At 43.1% G+C, this 21,588-nt stretch overlaps 1 protein-coding gene across 1 annotated transcript in view; it reads left to right on the top strand.

Annotated features, from left to right (window-relative positions):
- Positions 1 to 6: 6 nt before the first annotated feature.
- Positions 7 to 21,588, top strand: part of STK24 (serine/threonine kinase 24) — a 108,801-nt gene continuing 87,219 nt past the window's right edge. Inside the window, exon 1 of the mRNA XM_008578398.1 lies at positions 7 to 133. Within this exon, the coding sequence (XP_008576620.1) occupies positions 92 to 133 (42 nt within the window). The 5' untranslated portion in view covers positions 7 to 91. The remainder of the gene's footprint in view (positions 134 to 21,588) is intronic.

Below are 21,588 nucleotides of genomic sequence, written 5' to 3'. Positions count from 1 at the left end.
CAGCCGCCCGAGCGCTGCGCGGGCCTCGTCGCCTGCGCGGATCGCCCGCGGCCCGGCTGTCCCGTCCCAGGAAGTGGCCGTCCCGAGCGCCATGGCTCACTCCCCGGTGCAATCGGGCCTGCCCGGCATGCAGGTAGGCAGCAGCGGGCCGCCGGCGAGGGGGGCGCGCGGGCCGGGGCGGAAGCGGGCAACTTGGCGGTGTAAACACGGCGCCCCCACCCCACCCCCCGCTCTCTTTTCCGGGGTCGCGCCGGAGCCTCGCTCCCCGAGCGCTCCGCTCGGCCGGGGCCCGGGGCCCAAGTCCCCAGGCTCTTCATTCCCCTCCGGCGTCTGGGGGTGCAGTGGTGGTGCCGTGGGAGCGTGTGTGGAGGGACCACGGGGACCGCGGCCTGGGGCCGGATGTGGGGTGCGGACGCTTTGCCCGCCCCGCTCCCCTCTCCCCCCAGCTCCTCCCGAGCTGCAGGCCCGGCGTCGGCCCCGTCCCCGGGAGAAGTGCTGTGGAGAAACGCCCTGGGAGGCCCCGCTTGGTTCCTGGGCCCTGTGGAGGGGCCGTGGGGCCCCCGGGGCGTCCCCTCCCTCCGACTCCCTCCATCACCTCCCGGCGGGAGACTTGATGCAGGGGGGGAGCGGGAAGCGCGCCCCGACTGGTCCCGGGCCCGGGCCGGCCCAGCCCGAGCGGAGGAGGCAGGGCGGGGTGGAGGAAGGTGCCTGGAGGGAGTCGGCCGTGGGACAGCGTGTCCCGGGCCGACCCATCCGGTACCGGGACGCCGGACTTTCACTGTGAGACGCAGTTGGGTGTCGGTGCGTTTTTTCCCACTCAGCGTTTCCGTCGATAGTTTGTGGCATCTTGGCCTCCCAGTGACTTTCCGGGGGGTGGGGGAGGGAGTTGAATTTCAAGTTTACATGAATGTATGAAAGTTTTTCTCCATTGGGGACTGTTTTTAGGCCTTTGAAAAATGCAGCCACCATCGTGGACTAACTTGGAATGTTTGCGAGCGCATAAGAGGTGGCAAAATGATTAGGGACTAGTGTAAGGGCACAGTTAGGGTATGTCGGCCACAGTTTGCTCTCCCAAACAGTTGAGCTAAGCGAGGATATATGAGGTTTAAGAAAACAGCCAAAAGTGTCCAAGTGGATTATTCGTTATTTTGTAGATATCAACAGGCTCCTTCCCTCTGTCTGGAGGACTGAGAAGCCCAAATCTGGGCTCTTAGGGGCAGGATCTGACTCCCTCTTTTCCTCTCCCCTCGTTTGTTAAACCATAAAAAGAAAACTGGATTCCATTTTTCAGGCTTGAAATATAGGAAAACAGGAACTCAGTTACCACTTTAATAATGGAAGCTAGAATTTTAGCCCAAGTTTGTTTTTGTTTTTTTTTCTTTTTAAGGAGTGACAGTTATAGTATCCTAGCAGTGTGACTTGGGAGGATGCTTGAAGAATATTCTTTCCTTGACTCTCATTTAAAGAGCTTTAAATTTAATATGGATTTTAAAACTTAAGCTTCTGCTGCCCACTAGATAAAAATCAGATGTGGTTTCTTGGTATTTCCTAAAGATCCTGCCTTAGTTTGAGTTTCGAGGCATGAAGGTCAGGGTGAACTGGGTGAAAAAGAATTTACCAGTAGGGCAAGAAGGATGTCTTGTAATGATTAAAGAAAAAAAAGTTTCATCAATATTTCCTTTAGACTGACTTCTATACTGTGTTAATCAGGTTGTAATCTAGCACAGGTGCCTCATTTTGGTTCTTTGTGGAAAGTGAATCAGTTTGAAAAGATACTTAAAGCCCCTGTGCTGGTGCAGTATAGTATCAATCACATGGTCACCAGTTGGTATCTAGTCTCTCACTTATTTTCTGTTTTTTTTTAAAGAGCTGGCCAAAATTCTTAAATCTTGGGAAAATAAGATAAATTTCCTTTGATAACTTTGCCTTACTATACTGAGAGAGCAAAATGAAAATGATAAATTTTTTTTTGAAAAGAAACTAGATTTTCAGCTGTTAACAGTTTTAGAGGTGGGCAAGTGGCTTCTGTCATTCCTGTACTTAAGTACATCGCAGACTGTATGATAACAGTTTTTAGTGTGCCATTTAGGGAAGAACATTCCTTTCCCCTCTCTTTCCCCCAGAAAAGAAAAACAACAAGCATATTTTCTATTTTGAATTAGCAGCTGCTACTGCCTTGGGAGGCTTCTCTAAGAGGTGTTGCTGGGGATTAAATTAAAGGCATACCTGGTTTTGACTGTTGTTGAGGGTAAAAGGGGAGAAGTGCCCTGTCCTGGTAGGTCTCATATCCCTCCCTTTTTTTCTTATCTCCTGACAATGGCTAATAAGGAGTTACTTTAAAGATTTCAGAAAGAGTAAATTCAGGCAGCTTAGGCAAAATGCTTAAAAAATAACCTGAATGAACAAACACTTTAGTATAAACACCATTTTTCATGAGTTGCAAATCATTTTTATGCCTCTTGATTCTTCCTGGTACTGATTGAAGCATAGGTATTATTTATGCCATTTTATTGATGTGGAAACCAATAGAGACTAATTGAACCTACCAAGGTAAGAGAGCGAATTACGTGGCAAATTTGTGATTGGAAACCAGGTCTTTCCTGCCTTCAAGACCATACTCCTACTCACTGTGCTGTTTACTGTTTGTAACTTTTGCAAACAGTAAAGTTTATTTCATTCCAAATTGGATTTGCTGAAGAAATTAGGAATATGAGATAGATTTTTTATATATTCAGTCAGTGACTGTCACTGAACATTCATGTGCCAGGTCCTAGGTGAGAGGTTAAGGACTGTAAATCTGAATGAGTTACCATTTTTAACAAATGTTTAATAAAGGTTGCTGGGGCCTTTCCTTTTTTTCTTCCCAATGTGTTTCTTCTTAACCCCAGTTTTATATTCCCACGGGGGAAAAAAACAGAAATCATGAACTAAATGTAGTAACTACGAATAAACAAAGAAATTAGCCTGATTGTGGCTATACTTATTTCACTGAACATTTGTTGTTTCACTCAATTTAATTCAGATTAAAAGAAAAGCAAGCTTTAGGTGGGGCCAGGAGCCCCAGTCAGCTTCGAGTTTGCATACATTGTGATTTGAAAAATAATTAGATTTTAGTTTATAAATTTCTGTTACAGAACTTTATGAGTCACTTTTGAACTTTCCTGGACCGTGACCCATGTAAGAAACACATTTTACATCAGGGCCAGAAGCAGAAGTTTCAGGAGACAGTACTAATCCTTGTGATGTACTGTTATGATGCATTTTATTTTTTAAAAAGAGGAGCTGGTTGCAACACTAAATTGATATTCCAGCCCCCTGGTTCATTACCCACAGTTTGAAAAATACCAGAATTAGGTAAGTTGCATGTATAGTCTGAGTTACTTTAGCATGTTTTGAGGTTCAGATATTCTCATATTTGAAAGTACAGACAATTTAGAGGGCTAGAGGAAAAACTTAAGTTTCTGCTTGTTTACATCATCCTGTCCCCCTCTTTCCCCTCACATTTTTCTAGCTGCTTGGAGAAATCAGCCTTTGCTGAGAATGCGTCTGTACACTGGGTGAGTGAGAATGGTGTTTCATGGCTGGTTTGGACATGTTGAGAGGGTTTCTCCAGTGCTCTGCTCACCCTAGGAAAACCTGTACGTTCTGGAATCTGGGAAATGAAGGCAAACGGAGGACAGCTGCATTTAATTATGGCTTATCCTTTTAAAAGTGCTCCTGTACTTTTTTTTTTTTCTTGTTAGCATCACATTTCCAAAGCTGCTTTTCTGCAGCTTCCTTGGGACATGCCTGCCTATGTACCCTGGGGGAAGTGTACAAAGTGTCAAAGTGTGGACATTCCGAATATCTGTGAGATTTGGGTTCGGAGAGCACCTTGAGGGAAGTGCTAAACTCTCATGTATGGTCTGGGGTCTCACAGTGCTGGACTAGATGGGAGCCTGGAGGGTTTGGTGGGGAGGTGTAGCCTGGTGTGGGGCAGGTTGCAGTGATGGAGGACACAGTGAGCAAAGGTGTGTGGTTGGAAAGCTCACAGAGGTTCCGGGGGTGGGCTAGGCTGCATCCCAGTAGAGGCAGAGGCAGTGGCAGCCCTGGTTGTGACCGCAAGGCCTGGAGGCTGTAGTCAGCAGGGAGCGGGACACATTTCAGAGCCAGTGAGCATCATGTTCTTTAGGACTTCTGCTTTCTCAGGTGTAGATGGTGGGAGGAAGTGGAAGGAGTTGGATTCTGCGGAGCTCTGGTGCCCACTTAGAAGACAAGAGGAAGTCCAGGTGGACTTCTTATCAGGGGTCACTCAGGCTTTGGTGATTTGAACTCTCAATGGACATTTTATAGGCTTTTATTTCTCTCTCCCATCCTCTTGTGACCCTTTTTTCTGCTCTGTACTAAAGAGTAATAAGGAAAACAAAGGCTCACTTTTCTGAAACTGAGTTTCTAGTGTAAGTTTTTAAATACCTATTTCCATATTTCATATTGCCTCTTCTCCTCCAGCACTAGAATGTAACAATGGTAAGAATTTGTTTTACTTGAAAGTGTTTTTTGTGGGAGAGGGCCTCCAAAAGTTTTTTAAAATTAAAGTTGAAAAAATAATTTGTGGAGGAGTCCAGGACATTTTGGTTCTAATCCCAGATTTGGTAACGTTCTTGATAGTATTTCAAATAGAACCAAGTGACCTTCAAGTAGGAGTTGGTCAGATTAGATGTTCTCGGTTGACAAAGGAGCCCAGTGTCCCCACGCAGCAGTTACAGGCAGGTGGCAGTGGGCATCCTTGCTCTCTCCCTCCCTTCTGTGATCTTGTTGCTCTTTGTTGAGCTACTGTTCTGTGGCGTGGAGCTGAGCTTTTTTATTTGGTGCAGGTTGACATTACTTTTCAGTTCAACCATGTTTTTCATCCTAGGACCTTGGTACGATGTGAGGAGTCACTGAGAAGAGCCTGCCAGTTTATTTTTAGTTGCACACTGCAGCCAGAGTCTAGGAGTCTGATGGTCTTTTGAGAAACATGCCACATTGCTCTTTATTTGGGTGATGTCTCCCTGTGATTCAGAGTTGCCCACTTGGAAACTCTGTACCTGCAGGAAGTGGACCACACCCAACCCACTCTCCTGTGGTTTTTTTTTTATGCTTCAGCTCAACCTGAATATCATTAATGGAATCTTGTGGCTGGAGCGAGTGCAGAAAATAGAAGTTGCACTCTGTTATCCCTCTTTTTGCTTAGAATCAACTGCTGTTGTTAGACCAGTTTGTAGCAGTCATTTCCCATAATTCATGTTTTTTGCAGTGGACTTTATTAAAAATCTCAGTGCCAGATGCTTTGGGAAAAAACATGGCTGTTACAGCACCTGGCTTCTGGGGCTGGATATGGAGTTTTCTAATCCTAAATGGCTCCATGCTTTCCAAGGTTTAGAATAGGGAAAATAAAAGATGTTCTTTTACTTGCCACAAGATATAAAACATCCCAAATTCTGAATTATAAAGGACTTTTATATGTGCACCCTGGGCATGACATTGTTGATTCTAGAGACCTTCCATTGTGTTTTCTTAAGGGTTCTTGGTGAGAAAGAGAAAAACCTTTTCTGTTCTGCACCCTATTGGTGTTTGAATAAACTGTGGGGACATTTCAAGTTTTATATTAGTGCTTACCAGATATGTAGTGAGGGTTTATACTCCTGTTGTTTTAAGTCTCTTCCTGCTTTTAAAGAGAATTTTAGGACCGAAGATTTGAAAGGAGGGTTATTGGTCAAAATTCCTTATTTTTAATTATTTAGGATTTTGTTATAGTTTTTATTAAAAAAAAAAATGGGTTAGTCTTATAAGGCTTAGTGGCAGTTATTTGCCACTTCCCTCCATTTCTTACTCCCCAAAGACAGCCCCTTTGATCTTTCCTAGCTGATTTTTGTTGTCATTATTCCTTAGTTTATGAAGAACATTTAAAAATTGTCTTGTGTTTTTCTGGTCTCAGGCATTATCTGTATAGACTTTGGACTCTGCAGATGAGGATGTAGTTCTCTCCTGGCCTCCTCCCCTGACACGTACCTCCCTTCCTCTCCTCGATGGGGGTATGTTGTCGCTTTGGTTAGAGCAGTGTGCAGTGTATATATACATCAGTGTGACTGCAGACAGTGTCCACAGCCCAGGCATTGTTAGTAGACCATGATTACTTTTCAGGTCTTTTTTGGAAGTTTTGTTTTGGTAATATGCTTACAACTCACTCAACCCAAAACTTGTCACCAGCTGCCACAGCCTTGTCTCAGGACATGCAGGTGGCACAGTCTGCATTTCGTCTCCTTGGGAGGAGCTCCTTGAGCCTTTAGCCTGCTCCTGTTGGACGAATCATCTTCCATGGTGCTGACTCATGTCGTCTCGTCTTCCCTTGCCTTTGTCCCCTGGGTTCCTTTTGCTCTTCTCTTGTGTTGAATGTCCTGTTTCTGTATCCTGTCATCTTTCCTGGTGTATACCGTTGTTTTGGTGGTGCATCTTGCAACACCTGTCTGTGAATTGCGCACATGGAAGATAGGTTTTTTGAGGCCTTGGATATCTGGAAATTATTTTGACCTTCCCCTTTGATTGATATTTTGGCATGGTATAAAATCACAGGGCAGATGTTATTTTCCTGTAGAATTTTGGAGGCATCTCTACACTGTGTTTTGGCTTCCAGGGTGGTTGTTGAAGGTGCAGTGTTACACCAGTACAGAATTCTGTGCCCGCAAGCTATCCTGTTCTTCTGGAACCTAATAGGATCTGATTTTTTCCTTGTGTTCTGAAGTTTCACAATGACGTGCCTTGGTGTGGGTTTATTATCATTTTTTTCTGACAGATGCTTGGTAGGCCCTTTTAGTGGGGCAACTCAGGTCATTTTGTTGATTTTTTTTTTTTTTTTTTTTGGTTTTCTTTGACATTCCTCCCAGTCCATTTTCTGTGTTCTCTGCTTCTGAAACTCTTATTTAAATGGTGGACCTTCTGGACCAGTCATGAAATATTCTTACCTTATTAAAGCTATTTTCCATCTCCTTGGCTTTCTGGGCTCTTTCAGTGAGTATTTCATTTCTGCTTTTGTTTTTTAAATTCTAAGAGCTCTTTTTAGTTCTGTGAATGTTCCTTTATTATAGTGTCTTTTCTTCTTTCGGTTGAAGTATCTGTTCTTATGTCCTGAGCATGATTCTTTTCCTCCAAGGTCCTATTTTTCCCCTTTGTTTGGTCTCAGTTTTTTGTAGTAGTGAACACCCTTGAGTGTCCACTCATATTTAAGAGTGGGGACTCCCATGCTGGTTGGAAATCTGAGCCCTTGATTGGGGCTTTTTTAACCATAGTGCTCATTGTCAGGCATTCCTACTGGACAGGACAGTTGGGGAATGGTTTATGTCAGTTTCCTGTAGCTTTGTGTATCCCTCTCGCTTTCCTGAAGCAGCCTTTCCATCTGGTCTGGTTCGCCTCCAAGCATGGTGCACCGCTCAGGCTGATGCTGCTTCTTGCTGGAAGTCCCATGCCTACCTGGGTGCAAGATGGAGGGAAGGACTGGACATGGGCGCAGTATCTGTGGTCACATGCTGCTCTTGCTCTCAACTGTGTCTGCTGCCGCTGCCTGGACTAGAAACCCTCAATTTCTCCTTCCTGTCCAGAGAATACATTTTCATTTGTTTCCTTAGTTGGGTAGGGCTGGGGTGGTTGCCTGGCTATGAGCGGTGGAGCAGGTGATCTGCTATCTGGCCATCTGGCCACCTCTTTATCTTAGTCACTCATTTTAGGTGCTCCTGCTTGCACAGGTACCTGCGCTGCCACTTGCTGAGTTTTGGGGGTCCAGCACTGTGAATTAAGTGTATTGTCTGCTTTCTCTAGATTTCTCTTCTACCCGTCTTATTTATTTATATTTATTTATTTATTATTTATTTATTTATTTAATTTTATTTTTTAAAATTTATTTTTATTTTATTTTATTTTATTTTTTTACCACCACCTGCTTTCTACCTTCTGAACTTTTATCACTGCTATCTTCTCACTTCTCTAGTATGTGCAGGTTTTTTGAATTTTAAGAAAAACACTTTTATTATGGTTTTAGTGCGATTTCAGGATTGACCCAAGGAGATGCTGTGCTCAGTGTGCCCCTCTATCTCCAGGTTGCAGCTCTTCAGTTGGCAGGTGAACGAGTGCAGGGCCAGGCAGGGGAGGGAATGCCAAGGGCTGCCCCACACCCGAGGGCAGGGAAGGACTCCTGAGTCTGTACTTTTTATCATGTGATTTTGCCTTTTATTTTCTGTTTATAAATAAATGGAGACATAAGTATATGCTTATTTTTCCATCAGGAGGGGTTAGTGACCTCCTCCTCCCTAATTGAACTGAAAACCGGCTTTTCTAGAGTCTGTCCCTCATTTTCTGGTCCCAGCATCTCATGGGCACAGAAGCATTGCAGGGAGCCCGTAGGATCTCTTTGGAGAAATGTTTGCTTAAGTTGATGATGTTTGGGGGTCCAACCCGTGGTCCAGAATTGAGCATATGCTGCTTGGGAGGGCAGGGCAGTGTCAGTCCAGCTGCGTGTTCCATGGTGGTTAGCACAGGACTTGGGCACAGGTGTGCAGCACATGTTACTAGTTTGCCTGAGTGAGTTCAGGTGCTGGCGTGGCTGATCCACATGTTAACTGATTGCACACTGTGGACTTAGGGGTGAAGAGTGGTCATCTCTGTACACTTGGGGCACGCAGCGCTGTGCTGTCAATACTTAATACATTAATGGATGAGGGTGCATATCTAAAAAGGGAGAGCGATTCTTTAAGGTATTGCCTTAAAGTGATTGTGTACTTAACAGCAGAGTGCTTTCTTGGGTAGAAATTTACAGCAATAAACCATCGAGTACAAATGAAAAATAGTGCAGAACATGGGTACTGAGCCTTGGCCAGCAGTTATTTTAGGCACGGTTTCATAGAACTTCGAAAACATGTTCAGTGTGGTGAATTCAAAGTGGTTAAACTGTCCCCTGAACCTCCTGATGAAGAAAGGCAGCATTTGAGCATTCCTTCAGTGTGTTTGATGCAGTCTCATTGTACCAGATGTTTCTTGAGAGGTAATTTAAAAAGAAAAAGATGTGTAAGTACAAAGAAGTACCACTTTTAAGCAGTTGCTACCAGTAGTCTGGTTTCTTTTCCCCCCGGTCTGCTTCACTGTGTTACCTGCAACGGATGGGAGGAAAAGTAAAGGTGCCTTTGGCATTGCTGTATTTATGTCAGTCATCTAGAAAATAAAAACCTTTAAAATTTGTTGCCTTTTGTGGGAAGCCTTGTAGGAAGGGGACTAGTTTTACTGAGTTCTCCTCAGTAAGGGCCAGACACTGTGGTAGGCTACGCAGGCCCTGGGCTGCTTTCAGGGCCTCTGTCCAACACCACTCCCTTAACACCAGGGAGAAAACCGAGTATCACGCAGCTCGCCCCAGGCCCCTCAGCGAGGAGACAGTCTCTGGGATTAGAGCCCTGACTTTCAAGGCCGGCATCCGTGTTCTTTGCCTTCCTTCAAGTGCCTCCTGCCAGGCCTTTCACCTTCCTTACACCATGCCCCCAAACACGGCTGTGTCCCTCACGATCACACCTATCACACCGATCACACTGTGCATGCAGCTTGCATGCATCCAGCCAGTCAGGGCTGTTAACTGATGCTGTTGCTGGCACTTTCATTGCCAGCATTTATTTATTTATTTATTTGGCTTTTAAAGAACATGTTCATGTTCTATCATCATCATTAATTTTTTTTTTTTTTTTTGAGAAAAGGTCGGCTGAGTCTTCCTTGTTTGGGGGCGGGGTCCTGCTCCCTCTTCTCCGTGGTGGGCTTCTGGCTCTGCGGGTGGTGGCTTGTGCACACAGCTCTGGTGGCTCATGTGCCCCTGCTGCCGTGGTGGCTGGGCATTATGGCTGATGCCACCCGCACACTCACTGTCTTGTGGAAGCGCAAGGAGTCATGAGCGTTCAGATCCTTGGGCTTGGTACCGTACACTCTGCTTATTCCTCTTGATGAGGAAACTTGTTCCTGTGTTATTTTTAATAGGCTTCCTAGAATTTAGGATTGTGGTGTGGGGGGAAGTGGCTTGGACTTTAAGATGTTTCTCTGTTCCCTTTATCTCCATTCTCTCTGCTGAGTCCTTTGGCCCTCCTTAAGGTGGACTGGAGCCTTTGGCTCAAAGGCTTTGTTTATTGCCTTTCAGGTATTGCCTAGATTGTGTTGTTTTGAACTGTGAAGAAGTACTAACTGAAAAAAGTACCCTGCAGTCTTAACACAGCAGTTTTCTAGCTTGAGCATTTTCAGGGTCACCTGGGAGGGCTTGATAAAATACGGACTGCTGGGCTCTACCCTCTCTAGCAAGTTCCCAGCTGTGTTGCTGCCTCAGGGACCACACTTGGAGAACCACTCTACTGAAGACTTAAAAATCCTTCAGTCCCTATTGCTCCCCATAGCCCTGCCTCCTCGAAAAGCAAATCAGTTGAAGATCATTGCTTGCAACATATGGCTTGTATTTCAGAAGACTGACTTTGGAACCACTGTTCTAACTTTAGGGATTAAATAGGGTTTTAAATTTTAAAATTTATTGGAGCCTTACCATTCTAGCATGTAGTTATAAACCTATTGGGGGTGGGGGCAGAGGAAGATGTGTGCTTCATGCCTTTTTGGCCTTGGAACCTTATTTTTTAAGGAATACGTCCCTCAGAGCTAGCACTCTGTAGTTCTTTTGGAAAACCCTGAACTAGAACAAAACCCCTGAACCCGATTATCTTCACGAAGTTGCCAGGATAACCTCTCTTAAGTGTTGTTTCCATCTTGCCACTCCCTGCTTAAGAATTTTTGGTGGCTTCCTGGTACTTCCTAATCAAATACAAACAGCAGCCTAAGACTCAGAGCCTTAATACCCAGCGTGCTCATCACTGCTCTTCAACCACCCGTTCCCTGGGTCAGCTCAGCTCTTCTTTCTCAAGCATGGCACCTAGTCTACGTACTTTAACTTGTCCCTCCCCCTGCTTAGTCACTTCAGGATTCCTAGGGTGCAGTCACCTCCATGCCCAATACCCCCAATTCCTTTGCCCAGTAACCCTTTGTAAGCTGTTAGTAGGTTGCTCTTTTTTTCTTAATTAGATTTTGAGGGAAGATCTTAGGGAAGGACTATACCATCTACCCAACCTCTTTCCATTCAGAGTGCTAGGACACAGGCTCCCAGTGAGTGTTGGGGGATGACTGAGTGATGAGGGCCTACCCTAAAACTTTGTTTCCTCTTATGGAGTGAATGGGCTCTCTTTAGTCAAACCTGATTTTCTCTTCTTGCAGTTGTTGTGTTTAACACTTAACTAAAGATATGCTATATGTATATTTCTGAGCTGGGAAAAATACTCCAGACCAGTAGACTTTTTAATGTTTGGGATGTCAGAGGTTTTATGCTTTTATGTATAGTTGATTTGATTTTTAATTCAGAAATGATCTCTATTTCTGTATTAGCCCCCTCCCCTTATTTTAATAATGAAGTCTTTTATTAGGGCGTACTAGAATTGGTTAGACTTTGATCTTACCAGACTTTATTTTTTGAAAGCTTTGGGTTTTTTTCCTACCTGTAATTTTTATTTTTTTTTTATAAAGTGCATTGTAAGTTTTTGAGGGTTTTTTTTTTTTTTACAGTTTGTTACATGAAGGATCGGAAAAGTGTTTTATATGGCTTTTTCAAATACAAGGGCAAACAGCACATTAAGCAGACATAGGGGAACAAGTCAGGAGAGGACGTTAGGAGGTTTGGGCTCTTTCTTTCCTTTGTTAATGGAAAATCTGAAGTCTTTCTAAAAAAATATGGTTTGTGCTATTCAGAGTGCTGTTCTTTGTGTTGTCGTCTTCAATAAAAAGCAAAGAGCTTACATGAAATGAAACTGCTTGCAATCCTGGCCTGGTTCCACAGGCTGCCCGTGTTTATCTCTGAAAAATAAATGCTGTATAGAGTTTGGGATTGCAGTGTGCATACCCAGAAGTATTGGTAGCCTCAGTACACACTCCCAAAATTGACCTGAGGCCATTGTTGGCAGCAGCCCGAGGATGTGACCATAGATGATGTGGGATGGAATTTATTTCCCTGGAGACTTGAAGCAGTGTCATAGTTTAAAGAGATCACATAGTTTGAGTTGAAAAGCAGTTTTCCCAGTGATATGCTTGATTCCTTGCTTTTGGATGTACTACTGTTTATGTGGAGCAAGTGGTTTCTTGAGAGCAGGCCAGAGAAGCCCCCTCGACCCCTCAAATATATATGTATGTTTATGTACATACATATGTCTGCATATAAAATGTGTTATTTTATTTTCTCTTTATTGTAATCTGACTTTATCGGTAAGTAGCCTAAAAGAAGCTTGTGCTGTAGCACTCCCTGTCCAAAATTATTTTTTCTCTTTGCATTTCCAAGAGGAGCAAAGTTTACCTTCAGCATCCTGAAAAGGAATTGGAGTGAAAAGTTACTTAAGATGGTAAAATACGTTAAGCCTTTAAGAGTGGTAAAATCCTCAGTATTTTTATACATAACCTATTGCATAGATTATTTCTTAATATGTTAACTATAGCAGTCAAACAAGGCTGTTTTTGAAATTCTGTGGAAGTGATTCTTCTTGTCTTTTGTCTTTTTGCATCAGAAGTGATAATTCTGTTTATTTCTCCTGGAGGATTTGTGATAGTAAGGCCCTGTGAAAACCAGCAGAAGGGCCGCTGTTGCTTCTCTGCTGTGGCTGTGAGCCCCATTTCCTACCCTAGCCATGTGGTCTGTGCATAGTCTATTAAAAAATAATGTGAAATGGGAGGTTGAAGATTATTACATAAATGAGAACTCCCCTCCGGGAAAAATATCCTCATTCTGTCCTCATTGAATTGTTTTTAAAGCAAAAGAATCTATAATCCCATGACTTGAATATAGTTGCTTTCTGTTTTGCTTATTTTCCAGTCGGCTGTGTACACAGGTATCTTTAAGAAATTGCAGTCATAATGTAGTTGCACTTTTTATATTGTTTTCCATTCAGAATTTTATCATAAATATTGTTCCATGTATCCGTACAGTTTTCATGATGATTATTTTGATGTCCTAACTGACTTCTGTGTCTCCTTTAATATAAGGCATGCCTCGTCATTAGGACAGAAGAGTTCTAGCCAGAAACACATTTCTGTTTGACTCTGCTGGTTAGAAAGAATAACCTTATTACTTTCTTTTGCCTTTGGAGAAAGAAAAAACTGCTTACCTCCCCCTTCCCCCAGCAGTGCTATTAAAAAGTGCTATTGCATTATTTAATGAGTTTTATGTAGTAATTGCTTTGCTTACATTGATGAGTGAGGCTACTCACTAGTGGTATTACAGATTCATGCTGGGTGCCTTCCGCCTTGCCCAGTTATATTCTAAACAGAGGTTACTACATGTGGACTGGGGCCCTGAACTCTGTGCGTGTGTGCATGCACGTGTGTGTATGTTAAGACAGCAAAACCTCTCTCCTTTCCTGTTCTCCTTTAGGCTCTGGAAGACTTTGAAGCAAATGTAGGGGCCTGAGGAAGACAGACAGCAGTTCTGCCTGTCCAAATTGTATTTTTAATTGTCTTTTGGGTGAATACTTTATGTATGTGATAAATATTCTAGTTTTAAAGCAGATTTTATATCTTGTGTTTCTTTTTAGTTTTTTTTATTTAATTAAAAATTTTAGATGATGTGGAAATTTGCAGGACTGTGATAAGTACAAACATAGTAAATTTAAAATTGCTGTGAATGAACATTCACCCCCAAATAGGACCAGTCTGTTTTTTAACAGTGTCATAGTGTAAATATTTTCAGTAGTGGGGCAGTAGTCATTGAAATAATGCATACTTCGTATACATTTCCCCTTCACGCACAACGTGCGTAGATGAGCGAGTGGCAGTATTTATCAGTAGTGTCGAAGAGCGTTGAAGACTGCATCTCTGGCTGCACATAGCACCCCCTGGGGCTGGAGCAGGGAGGTTGATGTGTGTCTGTTGGCACCGAGGCTGCGAGTAGCCCCACATCGTCTCAGCTTTTGCTGCCAAATTTCACATCAGTTTAGAGCTTGCCTCCAAAGGAGATACGAAAACTGATTTTCAGAGACTTTTGGATTTTGGATAAGGGGCATGAACCTGTACTATTACACTTCTGTGTTTTTTTGTAATGAATAGAAAAACTTGAGAAAATGAAGGCATTAATATGAGAATTTAGTGTAACTGAATTTTGCTAGAACCCATTTGCTTTTTTTCTTTTCGTGAATTTTCCTTTCTTCACAATTGTTTTTAGTGATTTGTTTAACTCTTATGAGAGTGAATTCGGGAATGGAAACTTGTTGGGTAGAAGTACAACTGAAAAGGAGGAAGTGTTGTCAGATTTTTTTGTTGTAAAGATCTTTGCTATTTTAAGCTGAAAATTTACATAAGTCTAGACTATGTGGTCATTTACCTAGCAGTATTTTATAAGACAGAAAAATTAGTAAGGAATATATTAACATTTTAATTATGTAATTTATTCCTGTGGTCACCATTGTTTTAGGTAAAAAGAAGCAAAATTTTTCATGTGTCAGAAATAAAGTTTAAAATATGGGCAGTTCCCAAATGCATTCCAGAGTTCACTTGTAAGTTTGTTGGTTAGAAGTCTTATCATGTTTTCTTGTAGAAATGAGTTTATAAACAGTGGTAGGTTGGAAGGCTAAGCTAGGAGGGCCTTTTACTCAAAGCCTAACTGAACTGTAATCCTAAGAACTAAGTTCCTGGTTCTGAAGGCAGGAAACTAGTCAGTGTAAGAGAGAGTTGGAGAGAAAGAAGAGTTTTCTTTACATTTCTGGGTGCAGAACTGATCCCATACAGTGTTTGAGTTCACATTGGTACTTTGGGGTGTGCTGGACCTTCCTGTGACCTTCAGTACCCTTCCCTCCATCCTTTGGTGCCCTCCTGCTGCTGTGTGGCTTTTGTGTGGCTCTCGTGTTTGCTGTATTCCTCTTTACTAACTACTACATTGCCTTCAGTAGGTTCAGTAGTTCCTAGTGATCCAGAGACAGCTGATGCTGGACTGAACTAAGGCCTCAGTGGCTGGGTGTGGGAAAAGAGGAATTCAAGAGAGAGCTGTGGGTAGAAGGGCAGGCTTTGGTGATGGTGGCATTGGAGGCAGGGAGGAGTCCTGGGTTCTGACTTGCGTGTGTGGGTGACCCCATCAACGAGCACAGAAGATGGAAGACAAAAAACCTATGTAGATAAGGAATTCTATTCCAGATAAGTGGCCTGTAGGCGGAGAAAATGAACAGGTGGTTACATAGATGGGCCTGGAGCTTGAGGGAAGAGTCCAGACTAGGGATTGAGGCTGGTGAGTTATTAATTAGGTCATCAGTGGCTGTGAGCAGTGTGGAGATGGGCATGGTCACTATAAGCAGGGTGACTGAAAAGGGAGGAGCTTGCACTTCAGATCTGAACTCTGCTACCAGAGTGTCTATACGGCAGCCACGCTGGCCCTAGGGAGGATTGGTGGGGCCAAAGGTGCACTGTGGGTGGCTAATCTCTCTGTGGGAACAGTTCATGAGCTGGTTTTCCATAAGTCAAGAGCAGCTTGTAATTTCTTAGATGACAGGAGTTTCTTTTTTAAAAGGTTTATTCGATAAGTCATATGTCAGAACTCCACATGCCTAATATTACTTCATTTGGCCCTAAATCTCTTTAATGTCTAGTTGAATGGGTGTCACTCGTGAAGTGGATCATAAAGCAACTTTCTGGAGAGTCGGACAGCAAAATTTAACAAGGATGTTGTTTAAATATCTCAGTCTTTGGTGTCCCCTGCAAAAATCAGGGTAGAAGTCTTCAGGTGAATTAAACCAAACAGGCTTTTATTTTCACCCAGGTGGGTGGTTCTGGGGTTCCCGTGGTGCTCCTTTTACCCTGTCTGGTTTGGTGTGGCTCTGGGTAGATGGTACGACCCCATCTGGTATTGATATGCATTGTTGGGGGTAAATACTCATTGTGTTATAATTTTTTGTTTCAATCATAGGCAAGAGAAGGACAACCTCAACTAGTTTAAGCAGAAAGACAAAGGGGAGATTGGTTTGCTCACACCACTGAAAGGGCTAGGCTTCCAGTTCTGCAGTACCTAGGGGCTTGCAGAGTGTGTGCCATGGTGGCTGCTCACTTCATAGGAGGGTGTCCCCCAGCTAGTAGTAAAGGTGGCCACCAGAAGTGCCCAGGTTTCCTTACGTATTCCTAGAGAGAAAAGAGCGCCTCCTTTTCAATAGCTCTAGTGCAAGTTCCTAGGAAGGTGCCAATTGCCTTGGCCTACGTGGTGTCCCCAACCCTGGACCAGTCCCTGTGGCGAGAGGGATGGAGCCCTGGTCAGTTTGTGTCCCCTGCCTGCCCTGCTGGGGAAGCCAGGCCGTGTGACTGACAGTTCCCCAAGATGGGAGAGAGAAGTCCCGAAAGAGAGTTCTTCCTGAGATGGTACCTTAATACTGGCGTGAATTTCTTAGTCAGGCACAGCCTGAAGTTTATGCTAATAAAGGACCTTATCAAGAGAAAGACAAATCGCTTATATGTGAGGCTAGTATGTGTAGGAAATTTTTATTTGGATGAAACCACCCAGGAGTTTTGTGTGAAAGTTGATTTTAAACTTGGTTATCCAACAGTAGGGTAGCGTGTGCTGCATGAGAGCAATGGCATACTGTGCCAGTTATGAATGAGGGAAGAGGATGGAAACGGATGGCGCCTGTGGGAAAAACGACTGTGTGGGAAAAGCTGAGCGTGTGATTTCAGTCAGCTGTGATGGCAGTTTGGTTATAAAATAGGGACACACACGGGAGAGTGATAAGAAAAAATGAAAGCAGTGCTAGGGGTGAGGTATTTTGGATGACCATGTTATTAAAATATTTTACTTGAAAATATTTTTTTGTACAACTTAAGCATTGTAGAATATCAGTTTTAAGTGGGAAAAGGATATTGGAATTTCATGTAGGTGATTTGCTTTTAGTTTCTTTAATGTGTAAGAGGTCACAATGTTTTAGGTAACTTGGGGGTCTGGAGGTGACAGTTTATAGAACTTGGTAGGTTACATCACAACTCCTGTTTTGTTGCTATTTTAGCCAGAGGTAATTTTAGTAATTAAAATGGCCCATTTCAAAGTCAGTTCTGTTCTGTAAAGAGCAGTGGGCATTAAATGCCTTTGGGGAGTATGGGCTCTTTAGGGGTTAATCAGAATAATAAGCATTTTTTTTAATAGTCTTTATTTTTTAGAGTAGATTTAGGTTCTCAACAAAATTGAGCGGAAAGTACAGAGATTTCCCATATACTCCTTTACCTACACATGCAGGGCCTCCCGTGGTATCACTATCCTGCAGCAGAGTGGTACATTTGTTAACAATTGATGGACCTAGATTGAAAGGTTATTATTGCTCAAAGTCTGTAGTTGACGTTAGAGTTCACTCTTTTTGGGGGGGGGGGTTCTCTTTTGATGATGTACATTCTCTAGGTTTTGACAAATGCATTGTGACATGTATCCACCATTATAGTGTCATATAGAATAGTTTCACTGTCCTAAAAATCAATTTTAAAAACATGTTATTTTGTCTTCTGAAGTACTTTTCTGTATACTCCATTTTCTCCTTGTTGGCTTCTTCAGTTCCCAACTAGGCTAAAGGTAGTTTCTCCGAGCATGGTGGCTCCTCGGTTGCTCTGGCTCAGTCTGTCATTATGGGAAAGCTGCGTCCTCTTGGGGTTCTCAGGTGCTCGGCGGCAGCCATCCCAGAACTGAGGGCACATTCTAGTAGGGCAGTTCTGTGCAGTTCCTTTTGGTCCTCTGCCCCTCCAGTCATTTTGAGGCCAAGTTAAAAAACAAAATGTACACACTAGAATGGAGCTACCTACTTCTCTAAGCAGATCCTCCTTTTTTTGTTTTGACTCCCTCAGATTTCCCTGATCAATCAATCCTTTCCCAGCTGGCGCAAGGTAATCTCGCCCCAGGGATAGGACAGGTGCCCTCTCAGCCCCTAGCAGGTAGTTTGCCTCTGTGTCTCACCTGCTTCCACCTGTGTCCCCTACACTCGCAGACCCTGAGGTCTCTGCTGGCTCGTCTGCACCTTGCTGACCTCAAGGTGGTGCCCAGGGCCTAAGTTTCTTCCCATCATTCCAGTTCCTGTGGGTGGCTATTGGGAATTATAAGGAGGGGGGAAATACCACACAGTGGCGCCCCCCCCCCATTTAAAGATTGCTTTTTAAATAAAGTAGCTATTAGAATGTTTATTTAAAATATTATAGAAGTAATACATGGCTAACTAAAAAAAAAAAAAAAAAATCAAACATTACAGAATTGTATGATTATATTCCCCAGGGGTAACTAATGTTGAAGGTAAGGATTTTGTGGTTACCTTAATTGCAAAGGATTGTTCACTGTCTTACATTTAGAACTGAAGGGAAGGCTTGGGAAGGCCATTTGACTTCTTTCCCCCTTCCTTATCTCAGCAATTCCATCAGAAATGTCACTAGCCTCTAACTAAGACCTCCTGAGCGATCCAATTTCTGCCAGTTCTTAAGTGCTTTTCATATTCCTGATGAGACATAATACTCATTCTTCAACCAACAAAGATTTATTGAATGTCTGCTCTGTTGAATGCACCTGCGGAGCCTGGGGAAGATGCGTGAGCTGCACCTACTGTCCTTAGTGAGCTCACAGCTCAGCTTCGAGCAGACATTCCAGCAAGCATTGGAGCATGGGGTGATGTTAACCAGAGAGGAACAAACTGGGCAGATGGAAGGAAGCCTTCCTGTAGGAGGCAGCATTTGAACCCTTGTTCGAGCAGTTCTTGAAGGTGCTAGTAGGTAAAGGGTATTCCAGGCAGATGGGGTCTGTTCATAAAACTGGCTGTAGTTTGGATAACTGGCACAGGTGAGAAGAATTAGGTTTTTTCCTTCCCCTCCTCCTACTTGAGATAATAGGGGAAAAATAATATTGGAAAGATTTAATTTGGAGTTGGATAAAAGTGCTAAAAAAGGAGAAAGTATAATGGAGCTTTCAAATAAGTTGATGTCTCCATTAAGATTGGATAATTCACATCTCAACTCTACAGTGAGCCTGGTGGCCTCTTAGCTATTTCTGGTTTGCTTGAGGGACAGTTAACAAGGAGATAATGAGAAACGTAGGTAAGTATTGATTTTCACAGGCTGGTCACAGTATGTATTTTTTATTTTAAGTTGAACTTAGTCTTCAACTTAATTCAGAAGTTGATTAATTAATTTAATTCAGAAGGTTTTCCTTTGTTTTTTTTCTCTCCAGAGGGTGAGGGCTTCACTTCCAGATCCTATTGTTAAAAGTTTTGGGTTGAATGCACTGGAAGCAGTAGACCTTTATAAATGGTTTCATTTTATTTTGTATACTTAGAGTTGGGCCTCTGGAACTAAACAGGAAAGTTTATGCAAAAATAACATGCAAATGAACATTTTTTCCCTTTGAGCCAAGAGCCTAGGGCTTCTCTTCTGGGAAAAGGATGACTGTGTCCCTGAGCTTTCATGAGAGACCAGTATATTAAGAAGCACGGTTGGACTTAACAGTGATGGTTACTGGTGGTTTGTTTTTTGAGAAGGAAGACAAAACTGTAGGAAAGAGGCTGCCCCTATTTAAAGTAAAGGCAGAAAGAAGAAACAAGAAAGCTTTTACTTCTCTGAAGAATTACCTCATTTGTGAATCACTCAACAGTGTTAGTGATGTTCCATGAACTAGGATGAAAATCCCTATGGAGTGATGAATTTAGTCAAAGGGAGACCTGCAGCATTACAACTCTAACCACTGTAAATAAGCTGCTAATAGTGTTAATAAGTATTAATAAGCTGTTAATAGTGTGCTGTAGATGATCTGCCTGAGGAAATAAGATCCCTGTAGAAAAATCAGAATCATTAATTTAAAGTGATATGAGATGTGACCACCTACTCTGTGAAGTTATACCAAGTATAGTCAGGCAGGGAAGAGATGGGTAGCTGCTATGGTCTGAGTGAGTCACCTCCGAATTCATATGTTGAAACCTAATCCCCAATGTGATAGTATTGAGAGGTAGGGCCTTTAGCGGGTGATTAGGTCACCTCCTAAAGGGATTAGTGGGGTTAGTGCCCCCTTCCACCATGTGAGGACAGAAGGTGCCATCTGTGATGAACCAGCCCTCACCACACATGGAGTCTGCTGGTGCCTTGATCTTGGACTTCCCAGGCTCCAGAACTGTGAGCAACATATTTGTTATTTATAAGTTACCCAGTCTAAGGTATTTTGTTATAGCATCTGGAATAGATCAAGACAGTAGCATTAGGCTAATGGAGGACGGTGTAAAAGCCTAGTTGGTGATTAGCTGCGTATATTTTAAATGGTCATGTAACTGTGGCTATTGGTTAAAGTTTATTCCCTGTTTTAAATTGTTCATTCTTTCTGTAAATTTCCATAATTAACCTCTCATTCTGTTTCTTCCTATCTGCCCTTTAAGATAATGCCTCTGGCATACATGTCACCAGCTGTATGCCTGAGGTTTCTTTTCAAGATCATTGAGGTAAGCTTGGCTAGGCCGTCTAAGCCTGCAGACATCCCTGCTGAGCCTGCTCCAATGTTTGACCTTTGATGCCAGAGGGCGAGGACCTCACCTCCAGATCCTGTTGTTGCCACCATCTTCTCAACATGCAGACAGCTGGTGCAGATCACTGAGGGACTCCTTCAAACTCTTCAACCAGTTGTGATCCCCCACGCCTTGCACTGCCCCTAATCACTGCCCCATAAATGTACCCCTTTCCCATTGTGGGGAAGGCAGATCTGAGAAGCTAGTCTCCCACTTTCTCACAGTGGTTGCCTTCTGATTAAACTTTCTTTCCCTACTGCAAAGACACATGCTTCAGTGATTGTATTAGCAATGGCCCAATTGCAGTAAGCCCCTGAATCGTGATGACTGTCCTACCCCAGGGTAATAATTGAGGGTTTCTCTATTTGCTATTACTTTAAGGGCTTACTTAAGAGAGCCATATGCAGATTGAAGGTCATATAGTAGATTCAATAGTTTATTCATTTTTTTGTAGAGAAAGATGTGATGTGAGGGAGCATAGTGAAGTGTATGCTTGGTCAGGTGTGTGATTTCAGCAGTAAACCCTTGAGATGGGTCAGTTCCTTGTCACTTGAATCATTTATCTTCCCATATTCAGCCATTAGTTGACATTTACTAGGTACGCCAGTCAGCTGCGATTAAACTATAGCCGCATGTAGCGTTAACATTTGTGGCTCAGAGCAGAAAAATGCAGCTAAGCCTGCAGGTCAAACTATAATGGGAACATGGGAACATTTGTTATTACCAATTTTTAAAAAATTCATTTTCATATCTTATTTCCTGGAAAACTAGTATGTCTGTATTTTTCTGTTTTTTACAGATGAGTAAACTAAGGCCTAGAAAGGCAAATACCTAGTCGGAGGTGGAGCTGGATTTGAACCCACATGCATCTGGCTGTGGACTCCCTGTTCTTTTCTCTATACTTTGCCAGGCTCTCCAGTAGGGGTCTCTTTGAGTTAAATTCTCAAGGGAGAGTGGGAGGGATTGATGACCCAGTTCCGTAAATGGCCTCATCTGCCAT

Source organism: Galeopterus variegatus, unplaced genomic scaffold (genome assembly GCF_000696425.1).
Source record: "Galeopterus variegatus unplaced genomic scaffold, G_variegatus-3.0.2 Scaffold74, whole genome shotgun sequence".
NCBI classification, from domain to species: domain Eukaryota; kingdom Metazoa; phylum Chordata; class Mammalia; order Dermoptera; family Cynocephalidae; genus Galeopterus; species Galeopterus variegatus.
Note: the sequence above shows the minus strand (reverse complement) of the source record. Positions and strands in the feature narration are given on the sequence as shown.